Source organism: Tupaia chinensis, unplaced genomic scaffold (genome assembly GCF_000334495.1).
Source record: "Tupaia chinensis unplaced genomic scaffold, TupChi_1.0 Scaffold143572_1, whole genome shotgun sequence".
Classification (NCBI taxonomy): Eukaryota; Metazoa; Chordata; class Mammalia; order Scandentia; family Tupaiidae; genus Tupaia; species Tupaia belangeri.
Genome location: NW_006203417.1, coordinates 401,509 through 420,082, shown reverse-complemented (window position 1 = coordinate 420,082; position 18,574 = coordinate 401,509). Strand labels below are relative to the sequence as shown.

Below are 18,574 nucleotides of genomic sequence, written 5' to 3'. Positions count from 1 at the left end.
CGCTTCCCAGTAAGGCTGCCACAGTTTCTGGAGTAAATAGCAAACAGCCTTGCTGACATGCTAATTGACCCAAACTTTGTTCCAAGGTGTGGGGGGGAGGCGCACAACAGTGGCCTTGCCAACGTGTTGATCCGACCGGAAGCGGATCTCAAAGGTCGGGGGGCGGGGGGGCTCAGACAGATCCTGGGGCCTCGCTGGGTCGGACTTCTCCAAAAATGAAAGTGAGTGTTAGGTTCACTGCAAAATCAAGAAGATGGCACAGAGCTTTTCCATATACCCCATATGCATAGCCTTCCCCACTATCAACATCATGCACTGGAGTGATGCATTTCTTACAAGTGGTGAACCTGCAGTGACATATGATTATCACTTAAAAGTACATAGTTTACATTAGAGTTTGCTCTGTGTTGTACTTTCTAGGGATTTGGACAAATGTGTAATGAATGACATGTATGCGCCATTATAATATCATATGGAATATTTTCATCTGCCTAAAAATTCCTCTAAGCTCTTCCTATTCAATATTCATTCCTCTCTTCCTATCCCTCCAACCCCTGGAAACCACTGATCTTTTTTACTGTTGGCATCGTTCTGTATTTTTTTCTTTTTTGTTCTTTATTGTAATTACCATCTCTATGCTTACTTTGCCCATCTGTTCTTAGGTACTTTACCCATTAGATCTCTTAGCATATTAATCATAGTTGTTTCAAATTCCTGGTCTTGATAACATCCTGACATCTCTGAATCTTGTTCTGATGCTTCAAGCTATGTTTCTTCATACTGTCTTTTTTGCCTTTTAGTATACCTTATAATTTTTTCTTGGTAGCTAGACATGGTGTACTGGGTAAAAATAACTGCTGTACGTGGGCTTTAGTAATGCAGTGGTAAGGTGTAAGGGGAGAGGATGCATTTCATAGTCCTGTGATCTTTTAGTCACCCTTGCCTCTAGATTGTTATCTTCACAAGTGCTTCTCAGACTCTCCACATCCCCACCGCCGAAGAAGGTGGGAAAGCATGGCCAGAGCTAGTTGGAGGTGGGTATTTCTCTTTCCTTAGGCCTGTTAGGGTCTGATAAACCTTAGAGGGTTAGGCTCTATCTAGTAAATGGTTTCTCCTGAGGGCAGACCTTCTTGTTAGGGAGAACAGAATATGTCTGTGTATTTTTTGTTTTTTAATTGGCTAGAGGGTATATGCTTCTCACTAGAGACTGACAGCGAGGGAGAAAGTATCCCCCCAATGGGGTGTGGTCATATTGCAATCCCTTCTCCTCCATTTCTTCATCCTGTTGGGATTTTAGGCACACATGCACATGTTCCTGGAATGTTTTTCAAGGCCTCTTCTCCCCCTTCTCTCCTTACTGATATTCAGACTGCCTGATCAGCCATGTGGGATCCACCTCTCTTAACCATTAGGCCAAGGGGCTGGCACACTGTGGTGTATTTTAAAATGGTTCTTTTTTCCTATCTCTCTGTGGGAAGCATGAGCAGATTTTTTTCTGATATTTATTGTGAAAACTAAATCAAGCTTGTAGAGGTAAAATTTGTAAGAGCGCGTATGTGTGTGTGTCTATGTCTATGTATTGGAGGTTGGTTATGACTGATTTCCACTTGAGTTTTCGTTTTCAGACTTGTCCATTCTGAGGCTCTAGCAGTCTATCATTTATAGTTGGGTTTTCCTACCTCGGCACTGATTGTCATGGAAGTTCTGCTCTTGTAAGTTTTGATGCTCTGTATTTGGCTGACTGCCTCTCCAGTGTGGGGGCAGTGGTTGCCGTGTGACCTTCTCTTACTGATCTAAGAGGAGTTGTTGATTTTTCCGTTTGTTCAGCTTTTTATCTGTTGTTAGGATGGACTGTGGTGACTTCCAAACTTCTCTCTTGTTGAACTGGATACTGGAAGCCAGCAGCTATATACTTAAAGGTGGTACGTTCCTTGTCGCTTTTTGTATCCAGCTGGTGTTAATGGATTAAGTTGTATCTGATAGCAATAGCTAATATTAATTGATCTTTTATTCTGTGCCAGGTCTATTCTAAGTACTTTATATGAATGAATTAGCTAATCTAATCCTTACCAAATCCTTTGTGCTGTAATTTAAGCACTTGTTCAAGGTCACACACCTAGCATGGGACAGAACTATGATTTTAATTCATGAATCAGGCTTCAGATCTGGCCAGGGTCAAAACCAACCGTGCTCTACTCCTGATAGAAATGTGGTGTGCCTGTAGTGAAAGTAATGATAGATCCTCTTAGTCTTAAAATTCTTGAGATTTCTTGTGACTTTTAAGTTATCTATATTAGTAGTGTTTTGTTATTATGTTTATCTCGGCAATCTCCTTTTCATCCCATTTATCTCATCTCTAAGCTTTTCTTGTTTTATTTTATTCTTGATTAATGTTTTTTCCCATGATTACATATAGATAATTGTGGAGAATCTTCCTCTGTTCTTTGTGTTGTACTTCTAGACTAAAATTATCTGTTTTTTATGTTTTTTCCTTTTCCTTTCTTTTCTTTGTGTGTGTGCGCTATTTCTGTTTTCACAGGTGCCACATTTCTTTACATCTTAATATGAGCAGATCTTTTTGGATCTTCTTTCTGATACAATGTGAGTGAATCTTCATAGACTTCCCATGTTTTAAAATTTAATATATATTATTTTATTTGAATTTCTTTTATACACTAAATCACTATACAACATTTAGCTTGTAAAGTGAATTTTCCAACATGAATACATTTCTTACCAGTCCATTTCAGGATACTATACACATTAAAATCAACAGATAATCTATTTCTGTGTCCCATAAATGTCTTGCCCCTATATTTTTCTCTTTAATGTCTTTCCTCAGACTCTCCTCCTTCTCTCACCTTCTCTCACCACACTGTATCCAGTATCTATAGCCATTTTCCATATTTATCCTCTAATCTTTCAGTTTCAGCCATAGAGTGTGGACAGTCAGTATGTATTAAGTGGAGACATACAGTGTCTCTCTTTCATAGCCTGGCTTGCTTCACTGAACAGTAAATCTTCCATATTCATCCACTTTCTTTCTTTTTTTTTTATTTTTTTTTATTTTGGAGAGGTTTTTGCTATGGGGCGCGTGCACTCGCCAGAAAGTCAGAGAGAGACATAGAGACAGAAAGCGAGAAATCACCCCCCAGGGGAGATGGCCGCACCACAATCCCTTCTCCTCCATTTTCCTCTCGGAATCTTGGACATGCACGCACATGCCCCCAGCGTGAGTTTAAGCCACTGGGTCTGGGACTCGAACCGCAGTCGACTACATGGGAGTCCAGCGACATAGCCATTACATTAATTGCTGATCCCCATATTCATCCACTTTCTATCAAAAGGATATACTCTATGGAATACTACTCAGCCATATACTTTCCATTTTATTTATGATCATTTCCCGTCCCCTCAAGCCTGCAGTTTTGAGTATTGGGTTCTGTTTTCAATCTTTTCTATAGTCTAGGAATAGGGAAGTAAGCAAGTTCAGTTAAGGCTTAGTATAGCTCTCATATAGAGGACTAAGTTCTGCTTTATCCTTTAAGATGCTTATCCTTCTCTTGTTGTAGGCATGCCCTACCAAGTGCATATCCAACCTCTTTGGGTATTGACACCTTCATGCATGTATGCCCATTGCCCTTGAAGGATAAAATTTTTGGTAGCTCATTCTCCCTTTCCCAGAGTCCTGCTGGGCTTCTATTTACAAGTGTTTTCTCTCAAGCTCTTTAGTCACCTTGCAGGCCTCATTGCCTAAAAGATTTTATTGATTTATATCCTTGGTCAATACTCCTTCTGGGATTACCTTAGGGATAGAAGCCATACCATATTGTCTTTAGCATCAGGATCTTTGTTTTGTTTTCTCCCTTCACATTAATACCATAAGTTCCTCTTTTTTAGTTAGTTGCTGGTGGTGAATTTAGAACATTCAAAAAACTCACTTTTGTTCATTGAATTAGGAATTGATTTTGTGTTTATATTTGCCTCTGCTATTTTAATTCATTCATCTTGGTGTACTCTTTATATAGCTGTTTCATATGTTTGCTCTTCATAAAAGCAAGCTTAGAAAAGACCAGCTGGAAGCAGGTGGCCATAATATATCTTCAGCTGGGTTTCAGATAATATTAGGAAATAGGCGCGATAATGGTATTGTGGTAATGTTTAAGAAAGTCCTTTTTCCTATGAGACCTATACTTTTTTTTTTTTTATTTTTTGTTATAGGACGTGTGTGCCTGCCAGAGAGAGAGACAGAGGGAAAGTGAAAAATCACTCCTTGGAGGGGGGTGGCCATGCTACAGTCCCTGTCCCTCTGTTCTCCTCTCAGGATTTTGGACACACATGCACACATGCCCAGTGTGATTTCAAGCGGCCGGGTTTGGGCCATGTGGTAGTCTAGCACCATAATCACTATAAAACCTGCAGGATGAAATGAAATATGTCTAACATTAATTAGATACTAACATTAAATAGATTCTCAGCTTCTTAAAGTTTTTAAATACTTCAATAATTTTTAAAATAGTTATGAATTCTTAAGGTCATAAATAAGTCATCCACTAGTTTTTGATGGTTTGTTTTAAAATATGAATATACTTTAATCTTTTTTTTCTTTGAATATTAGATACTGCTTTAAATTAGCAGCTTTGTTTCTCTTAAGAGCATATTAGTTGAAATTTCATTGTTTACTGCTTAGTGATAATCACATGGTTCTCCCTTATTGCTGAAATTTATGTTATAAATTAGTAACACAAATGAACATTTTTATGACAACAGTTTTTACTTCTTGGGTTTTGTGAGTTAGATGTGTATCTCCATTTTAAATAGAAATAAATTTTATAAAAATATTTTAAACAAGGTCTAGTAGGTAGGGTGGTGGTTAAGGTGCTGGACTCCCACATGGCCAGCCATGATTTGGGGTCCTACACCAGGTTTACTTTCTTACTTTCTCTCTCTCTCTGATGAGTGCATATGCCCTATAGCAAATTAAAAAAAAATAATAAAATTAAATAGTTCTGAAAAAGTACATTACTTTTGAAAAATATATTTTCAACAATGAAAACTTTTTATTATGTTTTATATTTTTTGTCTTTTAAAATATTCTTTTGTAGTTAATTGTACATCTTTTTTTAAAAAATATTTTTGCTGTTGAGCATGTGTGCTCACTGTAGAGAGACGGAGAGGGAAGGAAAGTGAGAAAATACCCCCCCTACCCCCAGAGAGTATGGGCATGCTGCAGTTTCTTCTACTCCATTCTTTTCTCAGGATTTTGGGCACCCATATATGTACCTGGTGTGGGTTTTTTTTTTTTTTTTCCAAACCACTGGATCCAGGACTCAAACTGTAGAGTCAGCCGTAGGGAACCTAGTGCCTTAACCACCACGCCACCTGCTGGCACGGTTGTACATCTTTGTGTCAGATATGGATTTTCAAAGCATTCATGCAGTGTGTAGTAATCAAAGATATTACCAAAAGAATGCCATATTATGTGCACCCTATGTACCCTCAATTTTTGCTCTATTAGTTTTTCTTTATATATATACTGGGTCGTCGGAAAAGTCATGACACATATTTGCATAAACATGAAAAAATGTCATGACTTTTCTAATGACCTAGTATATAAAGAAAACATATATTCCATGTCTCTTTTTTAACTTCATTGTGATGTGCTCTTCTATAACCTATTTGCCCTGTATATATGCATTTAAATGCTAACAGTTCTTGTTTTTTGTAAGTGCTATATAGATACTGCTATTATTGGGACCATTCGTTAAGCTTCCTGATGTATTTCTGCTCTACTTCTACTGTTATAATAGGTCTTATGTAGGGATGGTGTAATGATTATATTGCTAGACTCTCATGTGCTTGACTGTGATTCGAGTCTGGACCTGGCAGCTTAAAACTCACACCAGACATGTGTGCATGCATGCTCAAAATCCCAAGAGGAGAATGGAGAAGAAGAGATTGCAGCATGGCCATCTTCCTGGGGGAGTTATTTTTCACTTTCTCTCTGTCTTTGTCTTTCCTGCGAGCACATGCCCTATAGCAAAAACGTCTCAAAAAATAGTAAAATAATGTATCTTAGATAGAGCCAATGAGGATCCATAGAGTTAGAGACCAAGTGTAATCTAAAACACTTTGTTACTTTATGAGCCTGATCAGAGAAAAACTATTAGAATGTTTATATGTATACTTTTCATAATGCCTATAATAATTGATTTGAGGTATGATCACCTTATCTAATATCTTTATGTGGCAGTTCTACTCAAGGTGTACAATCACAGTTAAGAAATTAGAAATTGGACCTTAATTAGTATTCTTCCATTAGGTATACTTTTTAGCTAAGAGAGGTATATGAATATATAAGGTTAAGCATATACTATTATTAGATAAATGTAACTCTATGTACAAACAGTATGTAACTTCTTTCCTCTAAAAAAAATTGTAAGAGGTTGTGTGTGCTCACCAGAGAGAGAGAAATCACCCCTTAGTGTAGGGTGTAGTCATGTTGCAGTCCTTTCTTATCCATTTCTCCATCTCATTGGGATTTTCGGAATTTTGGAATGTATACACATATGCCTAGCATGTTTTTCAAGCTGTGGAGGCTGGGATTTGAAATATATAGTCAGCCATGTGGGATCTGGCTCCCTTAACCACTATACCATGAGGCTGGCCCATCTTAATTTATTTTTGTTTTGCTCTTGCTAGCTTTTTTTTCTTTTTTCTTTTTTTTTTTAAATAGAGGATTTTGCTATAGGGCTCATATGCTCACCAGAAAGACAGAGAGACAGAAAGCGAGAAATCACCCCCTCAGGGGGGGATGGCCACACTGCAATTCCTTCTCCTTCATTCTCCTCTTGGGATCTTGGGCGGGCATGCACATATCTGCACCTGGCATGAGTTTAAGCTGCCGGATCTGGGACTCGAACCGCGGCCGACTACGGGAGTCTAGTGACGAAACCATTATGCCATCTGCTAGTCCCTTTACTAGCTTTTGATAGGAAGATGTCTCTGCTTTTCTTGATGATTTAATTTTGCGTCCTGTATTTCTTTGTTTCAAATTTTCCTGCCTAAAAATACAGAAGATTGAAGTTGACATATGGACATTAGAAATTGATGGGTTACCTACTATGAGAATTAGGATGGCTTAATAGCTAAGAAAATGTTTTATTTCTATTGAAAAAACTGCGTAACTTTATGAGGTTTATTTAAATCATAGTTTCTTAGGAAAGAAGTAGTTTAACTGCCTTAATTCCCAACATACTATATTCTAAACCTAGTTTTTCCAGTTTCCTCGTGCTCTTATTTCTACCTGACAGTGTCACAGAATTGTGCTGCCTCCAACAAAACAAATACAACTATCTAGCTTTTCTTCTGCCATGCCACTTCTCCATAACTTATTTCCTTATTTGCTGACCAGGATATATTTTGACCTAATTATCTCCATGTAAGGAAACCATACCTTCTAAACCTGTCAATTAAAAAAAGTGTTTCTGGGTATTTTCCCACAAAAGTTACATGGTAGGCCCTAAATTAGTATTAGGTAAAAATTAGCTCAGAATTGCCCTGTGATAACACCCATTAAATTACTTGACCATGAAAATGTATACATATAACAAATGACTTTCTTCCTTTTTTATTTTTAGAGAATTTTTGCTATAGGGCATATGTGCTTGCCGGAGAGACAGAGACAGAAAGTGAGAAATCACCCCCCACCCCATGGGTAATGGCCACGCTACAGTCTCTTCTCTTCCAATCTACTCTTGGGATTTGGGGCATGTTCACACATGCATCCAGGGTAAAAGCACATGTGCCTGGTGAGGGTCAGGCCCAGGACTCAAACCATGGTTGACCATTTGAGAGTTCAGTGCCTTAACTACTATGCCACCTTCTGGCTCCCCTAAATACCTTTCTGCCAAGGAAATAAGAAGCATGTTAGGTGCATATTAGTCTTTCCCTTCCATCATTTGATACTGTGTTAAATCCATCCAGAAACCTAGATTGTCCTCGGGTATCAGTGCTTCAGTTTTTCTTTTGGTCTCTATACACTCTCTCCTACACACACAAAAATATCACTCCTATACACATAGAACAGCACTCATTTTGAATCAGTAGCTAATATTGTTGTACATATCACTTCAGGGCCCATATGCGTATCATAATATGGACCAGGTTTTCTCATTTAATCTGCTAATTTTTAGTGAGGACTTGGGTAGTAGTGAATTAAAACATAGCTTTAAATTTTGTTTAGTTTTGGTTTCATTTTTATTGCTTGTATTTGGTTTCATTCTGTAGAGGAAAGACCAAGTGTATTATAACTAAATTATTTGACTGGCTATAACTTTATAAAAAATACTTAGATCTGTGGTAGGATGCTTTGACTTATAATGATGAAACTGAGAAAAGAATTGGCTTATGAAATTGACCCTTAAAGATCATGAGTATCAGTAATAATTGAGGGGTTCTAAATAGGTATGAAATTTTAGAATGCTGTTAACCGACCATTTTTAAGAGCTGCATGTTTGTTAAAAGTAAGAAAAGTATTCATAACCATATGCTAGTTGAAATGTTTTTCAAATAGAGACTAAATTATGATAACATAATCTCAACCTTTTTATATTTTACTTATTTATTTTTATTTTTAGTTTCAGTCTGATGGCAGCAAACAAGAAGATAAAGAGAAAACGGTAAGAGGCTAGAAAAATCCAATAATGTATCTAATGTAAGTCTAGGTACAACATTTTACTGTTAACAGCTTTAATCGCCTGTGTGAATAATTATTTTAGACTCTCCATGCGGAATATAGCTTTTGACAGCTCATAGAAAATAATATTTTAAGATTGACATCTTTTTTTCTTTTTGGAAGATTATCTTATTTAGAAAGGAAGGAGGGATTAAAGTCCCTCATTCCCTTGCTATACCTTTCTTTCCCTCACCCCATTTGCTGTTTTAGATGGAGAAACATAAAGAAGCACTGGGAAAAGAACAGTGGTAGGGCGGGGAATTAGATATTGTGCTTTATGAGATCAAGAAATGGCAATTTTCCTAAGGCTATCATAGTTAATTTCAGGGTGAGTTGATACGGACCTCTTTCTTTAAATAATTTTTTTCTCCTTTCTTCTTAGGAAGTTATCCTTAGCTGTTTGCTTAGCATTACTGACCAGGTACTACTTCCATCTCTTTCTTTGATGGACTGCAATGCTTGTATGTCTGAGGAACTGTGGGGAATGTTTAAAACATTTCCATATCAGCATAGGTAAATACATATTTTTTTCATCCTTTCAACTAGTAGTAATTCTAGTGTATTAATCTCTAAGTATTTAATTTTTCCTAATTCTTCATCTCATCATTTTTTAAGATACCGTCTATATGGCCAGTGGAAGAATGAAACTTATAACAGTCACCCACTTTTAGTAAAAGTTAAAGCTCAAACAATAGACAGAGCCAAATATATCATGAAGTAAGTTTAATTTATTTTTCTTCATATTAATCTAAATTCTATCTGGATCTAATTTACTTTCTTTCAGGTTAGCCTATTTCTGAGCCTTAGCCTCAATTTAGAGAAAGCCCATAAATATTTGTTATTGATACAGTTGATTTTCTACTGCAGGTAGAAACACTATCAATTTTTGTGGCTTTACATTATTTTGAGTACTTGGTTCATGTTTTCATCATTAAATGTCGTGTTTCAGTAGGTATAAAATGCAATAAAAATTCTCTTTACTGCACTATATTGTAGGATGAGATTTTTTTAAAAGATATCCCACTGTTGCCTTTGTTCAATTTGCATAAAACTTTAATGGTTTGTGTAAGTAAGTTGGTCAAAGTTCTAGGAATTTCTTCTTCTGAAAGTCATCATAATAAAGATTTAAAAAAAATTCTTTTGGATTGAGTGTTTGTTGTTTTCTTTTCTTTTCTTTTCTTTTCTTTTCTTTTTCTTTTTTTTTTTTCCCCCTATAGGGTACCTGTGCTTGCCAGAGATAGAGAAAGAGAAGGCAAGTAAGAAAATACCCTCATGGGGGATGGCCACATGGCCATCCTTTCTCCATTTCTCCTTTCTGGATTTTGTGCACACACACACACACACACACACACACACACTTGGCATGTTTTTCAAGCCACCAGGTCTGGAACTTGAACTGCACAGTCGGCCACATGGGATCTAGTTGCCTTAAATACCATGATTAGGTGGCCTAATAATTTTTTTTTTTATCCATTAGGAGGATTTAATGGGATTAGGCACAGCTATCTCTCTGTGGCATTAACTTTTGAGAAATTTCTATTTTTTTCCACTGGTGTGCTTTTAATTTTCATATCGTTAAAAACCTAAGACTGATGTTAGTTCTACTCCCAGGTAGACTATTTAAAGTATAATTATGAAAATCATATACTTCAGTTTAGATATGAAATAGACTGCCCTGTTGCAAGTGTTTTTAAGACATTATCATTCCTTGTTGTCAATTGTCATTCCTTTTATTAATTATTAATTCATGCAGTGGTATGATTATTCTAATTAAAAGTAATATATCCTTTATGCCATGAAACTATTTCATCCAGTGTTACTGTCTCTGATCATAGACTACCAGGAAAAAGATGTGTGCACTTCTGAATCTGGTTTAATAGGTGCCATTACACAGTTTGTATGTAGTGTTGTGGGACAGCAGTTAAGAGAGTAGATTATTTCACCTGGGGAAATTATGGAAGAAGGTGATATTAGAAGTGATCTACCTGGGACCAGCAGTTAGCGTAATGACTATGTCGCTGGACTCCCATGTAGCTGACCACTGTTCGAGTCCCAGACCTGGTAGCTTAAACTCATACCAGGCGCATGCGTGCGTGCTCAAGATCCCAAGACGAAAATGGAGGAGAAGGGATTGTGGTGTGACCATCCCCCCTGGGGGGGTGATTTCTTGCTTTCTGTCTTTCTGGTGAGCGCACACATCCTATAACAAAAGCCTCTCCAAAAAAAAAAAGAAGTGATCATTTACCTAAAATTTTCAGGTCTTTAGAGTTCTACGGGTAGTTTCTTTATTTTTAAATTTATTTTAAAGAATTATTTTTATTTAAATTTATTTATTTATTTATGTATTTGACCAGAGAGGGACAGAATGAGTGAGTGAGAGAGAGAAAGTAAGAAAGCAAGCTGCCAGGTCCTGGACTTGAACTGCGATCAGCCATGTGGGAATCCAGAGCCCTTAACCACCACACCATCTGCCAGTCCTCTACAGGTAGTTTCTAGCTTAACAATAGCAGGTAGTACTTATAGAGCCAGCAGTATGTGTGACAAACACTTGCGTTAATATTAAATCCCTTGCACTCATGTCATTCACTCTTCTCTATTATCACACTACTTTACACACTACTTTACTTCTTTTATTCTAGATTATTACAGTGCCTTGTACAGGGGACTTCCAAAAGTTCATAGGGACCAACCATCTGTAGCATGGTGGTTTAGGTGGCTGGATCCCATAAGGCCAACTGTGTGGTTTGAGCTTCAGACTCAGTGGCTTGAGAAACACTTGGGTGTGCATGCCCAAAGTACCAAAACGGAGAAATGGAGAAGGGACTGTGGTTTGACTTTCCCCAATGGGGAGTGCTTTCTCACTCCTTCTTCCCCTCTCTGCTCCCCCGTCCTCTCTCTGGTGAGTGCTCATAGTCTCTGTCATGTTTTTTTAACAAGTGAAAAAAGATGGAAAATATATGTTATGAAAAAACTATGCATGGATTTAAAAAAATTTTGTACAAAACAAACTAATTCTATTTTCAGTGAAATTTTCAAAGTCCCTTCTATTATTCTTTTCAAAATCATTTGGTGACTGACCATTGCCAGTAGTTTATATGTCAAGCTTTGTGGTATGGTGAGGTTAAAAACAAACAGAAAACAACAACAAAAAAACCCTAGACTTTCCTTGATCTGTCCTTTTCTACAGCCAGCCTCATTCCCTGCTAATTCTGCCTCCAGATGTACTGAGCGTATTTATGTTTCCCCAAATGTCTTGCTTGTATCTCTTCCTTTGGCATATATTTTTTATTTCCTCTTTATGTACAGGTTTTCCCTTCTTTTACCCCTTCCCATCTGGTGACCTTATCCTTGGAGAGTGAGCTCCACGTGTCACATCTGCAAAATCTCTTCTTACACGTACTGCCAAGCACAACTGATTATTTTTTTATTTGTACCACCATTATCTCTTATGCATATAATGCTGTTATAACACTTAGGTACATTGCTATGCATGTTTTCCTTTTTTAATTATCTGATTTTTTGAACAATTTATATGTTCACCTGGTTTAAATTGCAGTAAATAGAAAGAAGTGTAAATTCCACATATAAGTGAGTTCATGTTGTTCTTTTTTTTTTTTTCTGTGCCTAGCATATTTCACTTGGCATAATATCTGCCAGTTTCATCTGCGTTTTTGTGAATGACAGAATTTCATTACTTTTCAAGTCTGTTATATAGTAGAAAGGGAGTTACCAGAGGCTGGGAGGGAAGTGGTAGGAGGAGGGGTAGGGAAATGGAAGATGTTAATCAAAAACATTTAGTTCAATTGAAGGAATAAGCTTTAGTGATCTATTGTGCTGCATGGGGGCCACAGTTAATAATAATGTATAGTGAAAAATTACTGAAAGAACTTTTCTTTTTTAACTCAACACAGAAATGATAGGAATAGTGGTTACATCACTGAACTCCCACATGACCAACCGCGGTTTGAGTCCTGGACCTGGTGGGTTGAAACTCACACCAGGCACATGTGCATGCATGCCCAAAAAAATCCCAAGAGGAGAAGGAATTGCGGTGTGGCCACTCCCTCTGGGGGGTGATTTCTCACTTTCTGTCTCTGTCTCTCCAGCGAGTACACACACCCTATACTAAAAGTCTCTCTTGAAAAAAAGAGCTAATGTGATGGATATGTTAATTAGCTTGATTGACTCTATAATGTATACATAAATCAAAACATTACATGCCTCATAAATACATACAATTAAAGAAGTGTGTATGTATAGTAAAACGTTTGTCATCCCCATTCTCTGTCCACCCACTTTACCCAAAGAAATAAATGTAGCTACTGTTTACTTTCTTATATATCCTTCTAGAAAAAAAATTTTTTTTTGGAGAGGTTTTCGCTATAGGGCGCATGCACTCGCCAGACAGACAGAGAGAGACATAGAGACAGAAAGCGAGAAATCACCCCCCAGGGGGGGATGGTCACGCCGCAATCCCTTCTCCTCCATTCTCCTCTTGGGATCTTGGGCACACATGCACGCGTGCCTGGCGTGAGTTTTAAGCCACTGGGTCCGGGACGCGAACCACGGTCGACTACGTGGGAGTCCAGCGACATAGCCATTACTCTAACTGCTGGTTCCCATCCTTGTAAAAATTTTTATGTTTATATAAGCTAATGCAAATATCTCACCCCTTTTTCATATTATTTATAGCATAGCATATGATAAGTACAATTGTGAACTTTTTAATTTTTGTTTAAGAATCTAGAAATTTGCAGGGCTGGCAGGTGGTGTGGATAAGGGCGCTGGACTCCCACATGACTGACTGTGGTTCGAGTCCCAGACCTGGTGGCTTGCTTTCTCACTCCCCCTTTGTCTTTCTCTCTCTCTCACCTTCTCCCTCTCTGGTCAAATTAAAATAATAATATAAAAAAAAGTTAAATATTAAAAAAAAGAATCTAAAAATGTGTGGCCAATAGCAAATTAAAAATAATAAATAAAAATTTTAAGAAATAGAGAAGTTTAGAAAATATTTTTGAATGTCTCCCTAGCTGGACCAAACTTGAGAGCAGAAACTTTTATTCATCCTTCTATTCCTACTGCTTAACACTTTTCCTGTCATAGTAGATATTAATATTAGTGAATGAATAAATGAAGAAAAAATAAAATTTACAGAACAGCAGTATGCACAGAATTTTTAATATACATGGATATTATACATTATATTTATAAACCAAAACTATTTCACCACGCTTGAACAATATTATTTTGATATTGCTTGCACCTTTTACTTTGAGAATGGAATACATTAATTTATTTCTTATAGAATTTCACAGATTTTGAATACTGTATAAAACATACGCTTATGGGATCAGCAATTGGCGTAATGGCTATGTCTTTGGACTCCCATGACTGTGGTTCGAGTCCTGGACCCAGAGGCTTAAACTCATGCCGGGTACATGTGTGTGCACACCCAAGATTCCGAGAAGAAAATGGAGGAGAAGGGATTCGGGTATGGTATCCTCCCGGGGGTGATTTCTCACTTTGTCTTTCTGTCTGTCTCTGTCTTTCTGGCGAGTGAATGCTCCCTATAGCAAAAACCTCTCTAAAAAAAAAATACAATAAAACATGCGCTTACTATAGGGCATTCAAAAATTCATTCTACAAATGCTTATTTTGTTTTTTAAAAATTATTATCATGATAATCTTGTTTATATTACATTGAATCACACATAACTTAACAGTGTATTACATTGCTTTTTCAAAAGGGAATGCCATGCATGTCAGTCAATACAGAGACATTAAAATCCCCACTTCATCATTCAATATCTTTTCATTGTTTTTCTCAATCATTATTATTATTCCAATTATTTTTTTAACCAGTCAATCACTATTTCTCATTTTGCTTATAAAAAGACTTTACCCATCATGAAATACTTCTCAGATCAATCCAGTTGAGAATACTATACATGTCATCAACAGGTAATAAATCATATCTGTGTCCCACTAATGTCATGCCTCTCTATTTGTTCTCTTGCTATCTTTCTCTATCCTCTTCTATTCACCCCCCCGCCCCATTCCACACTGTCTTATCCTTGTTATGTATTTTCACTGCTTTTATGTCCTCCAATATTTTGCTCTCTACCATAGAGTGCGTATAGTAGGTATATATTAAGTGGATACATACAATATCTTTCTTTCATAGCCTGGCTTAGTTCACTCAGCAATAGATCCTCCATATCTGACCACTTTCTATCAAATGCCAGGGTCTTGTTGTTGTTGTTGTTGTTGTTTTTATGGCTGAGTAGTATTCCATAGAGTACATATGCCACACTTTTCCAATCCATTCATCAGTTTTTGTACATTTAGGTTGGTTCCATGTCCTAGCAATCGTGAATAATGCTGCAATAAACATTGATGTCATTGATTGTGTTGTATACGCCAAACACCATGGTAGCTTGAGAGAAGAACATAATAAAATATTCCTTTAATACTTTTCCCCCTCCAGGGTGGTGAAGGCAGAAGGGATGGAATAAAAAGCAGAGGAGGAGGGGTTAGCTTTGGCAAGTAAGGTTAAAAGTAGGGATAGATGACGATAAGTTAGAATAACTTACAATTTGAGGTGTCCTTATTTGAAATGCTTGTGACCAGAGTGTTTCAGATTTCACATTTTCCCCCAATTTTAGGATACTTGCATACAGATAGTGAGATACCTTGGAGATGAGAGCCAATTTGTATTTAAATTTTTATTTTTTATAAGTGCTAGCAGGCACTGTGTGTACCCAAGGGAGAGACAGAGATGGGGTGGGAGGAAGAGGAGGGAGCACTCTTCTAGTAGAACATGTTCACACTGCAGTTCTTTCTCTTCTGTTTTCTCCATCTTGTTAGGATTTTGAGCATGTAGTCATATGTACCCAGTATATTCTTCAAGCCACTGGGACCCCAAGTGTTTAACTACAGTTGGCCATGTGAGAGTCAACTTCCTTAACCACTATGCTATGAGACTTGCCTGAAAGCCAAATCTAAGCATGAAATTCTTTTATGTTTCATATGCATATATCTAGAAGGTATTTTATACAGTATTTTTGTAGTTGTGTAGTGTAACCGCTGTCTCATGAGATCATATGTGGAATTTTCTGCTGATAGCATCATGTCAATGCTTATGGTCAAGGTTTAAAACTAATGGTCTTTCTTTTCCATCATGGGGGTAAGGAGGGAAGAAGAAAAGAGAAAGAAACAAACTAACTAGGCCATGGAGAACGGGAAGATGATGAAATAATGACAATGAAATAATATTGATTGTTGGGTCAGTTTTGTCCTAAGAACCTTCTTAAGATAATTATATTAAGTTTGTCACTTTGAGTATGGTCATATTTCCTGAATCATAAAATGAGCTTATAATTTACTTCATTCTTTTTGTTCTAGAAAAGTTCTTTCCTAATACAACCTTTTCATGTTTGTAGTTTTTAAATTCATGATATAATAATCTCATTAGAAGAGTTTATTATTCTGTATAATAAATGTCTTGAAATGTAAGAGTTTTATAGATATGAATTTACAGAGTGATGGTAAAAGAATGCTGAAGCAGGGGAAGAAATAAAGAAGGAAACGAGTAGCATTTATTTAAAGAAAATATTTTGAGTCAGCTGGTAGTGTGGTGGTTAAGGCAGTTGGATTCCATATGATTGACTGCGGTTCAAGTGCCAGACCCAGCGGCTTGAAAAACATGCCGAGTATGTGTGCATGCGTGCTCAAAATCTTGAAATGAGGGAGAAATGGAGGAGATAGAATTGCAGCATGACCGTCCCCTATGGGGGTACTTTCTCACATTCTTGCTCTCTCTTTCTCACTCCCTCTCTATGGTGAGTGTGTACACTCTTTGGAAAAATTTTTTAAAAAGTTGTTTTGAGTGTGGGGAAAGATATTAAGAAGAAAAATAGAGAGGCAAGACATTTACAGGACACAAATAGATTATTATCTGTTAATAACATGTATAGTATCCTCAACTGGACTGGTGTGAAGTGTATTCATGTTGGGAAAATTCACTTTACAAGCTAAGTGATGTATAGTGATGTAATGCATAAAATAAATTAAAATATATTAAGGGAAAAAAAGGCAGGAAGTTAACATATCGAGGAATGCAGCATTAGCTGTTACTCTGTTAAGGTCACTGAACCAGATGGCATGAGGCATTTTAATCCCTAAACTGATAAACAAGTCCTTCTAAATCTAAAATAATTATGATTTTCTATAGGAAGAGTTTTATGTACTTATAGAGCACATCAAGAGTTTTGGTGCCTATTAGAATATTTCTATAAAATGGAAATGTGGATTTTATAAGTGGTAATCAGTTCATATAAAGTCTGAATACCCTATGGAATAATTTTTAACTAAAATAGCCTAGTATGTGATGAATGCAGGTGTTTACATAGATCCACTTTGGGTATTTGGAAATTTTTTTTTCATGGTAGCAAAGCTTTTAACTTTATGAGGAATTAAGTTACTTAAGATGATTCCTGCCATCTTTTTCTTCCCTTGTAGGCGTCTAACCAAGGAAAATGTGAAACCTTCTGGAAGACAAATTGGGAAATTGAGCCACAGCTAGCCAACCATTTTGTTTGATTATGTATGTTTTCAGGTTAATATTATTTTAAGGGTTTTTGTTGTTGTTGTCTTTAAGTCAGCATAAATGGAAGTAGAGGATGTAATTTTAAAAGTGTTGGGTAGTTTTATGGGGAAAAACTTTATAAAATGAAACATTGTAAAGTTAATATTAAAAAAATCTTGCAGAATATATTGAGCACGTTGTTCTACTTTTCTAATAACGTATAATATTACTATTATTAACAGTGTAATGTTATCTTGTTTACCATGTTTTGATTTCTATAACTATTTTCTTATCTTAAAGACATTTAAATAGTATTTCATGGTGATTCAGATGTAACACTCTCATTTTAGAAAGAGTTTTATAATATGTGTTTGAAATGAAACTTGCTTATATCATACCAAAATCCAAGTATTGATCCCCAGAAATTATTTTCTAATTGGAAAATATAGACTTAAGGAAATATTCTCTAAGGTAATGGTAGAAGATTTTATAGAAACACAAAATGATAGGAAACCACTTTATTTATAACATTTCTTTTATCTTTTGAAAAATAAGTGTAGCTATCACTTATTTGCACAGTAAATATTCTCTTTTGATTAGTTAATGTCATCTATTCTTTGTTTCTGTCTTCCAGATCTTGTCACAAATACAGAAATATGATAACTTAATAACACCTGTAGTAGATTCATTGAAATACCTCACGTCATTGAATTATGATGTCTTGGCCTGTATCCTTTCAAGAGAGGCATTGTATAAATTTCATATTTCATAGATTTTTTTGAGAGGTTTTTGCTATAGGGCATATGCATTCTCCAGAAAGAGAGGGACAGGGAGACAGAAAACGAGAATTAAATTTACCAAACATCATAATACAGGTGTATTTTATCTTGCTTACTGAAAGATGGAGAGGCTAAAGAAAGGAAAGATGGTTCTTTGATAACTGTATTTTAAAAGATAATTTGTAATAACTCAAAGCACTTTAATTTTTTCCAAGATGTGGCATATTATTGTTTTAATTGTGTTTGTTAGAGATGTAGTAACTCAAACATTTTTCTTAATGTATGAAAGATTGTATCATTGAAGCTTTAGCTAATCCAGAAAAGGAGAGAATGAAACATGATGACACAACCATATCAAGCTGGCTTCAGAGTAAGTATTTTTATTTTCATTACACAATTACTCTATGTATTATTAAGTGCCATGTTACATGTTCTGTTGCCTATCTTGGAGACTTTTTTTTGGATTAGCTA

At 36.3% G+C, this 18,574-nt stretch overlaps 1 protein-coding gene across 1 annotated transcript in view; it reads left to right on the top strand.

The window, feature by feature from the left end:
• Positions 1-18,574, top strand: part of LOC102490014 (THO complex subunit 2-like) — a gene marked incomplete at its 5' end in the record, with an annotated part of 77,164 nt that overhangs the window by 16,972 nt on the left and 41,618 nt on the right. Inside the window, 6 exon segments of the mRNA XM_027766444.1 lie at positions 8,640-8,681; positions 9,120-9,250; positions 9,353-9,454; positions 17,258-17,342; positions 17,959-18,052; positions 18,393-18,473. Coding sequence (XP_027622245.1) covers positions 8,640-8,681; positions 9,120-9,250; positions 9,353-9,454; positions 17,258-17,342; positions 17,959-18,052; positions 18,393-18,473 — 535 coding nt within the window.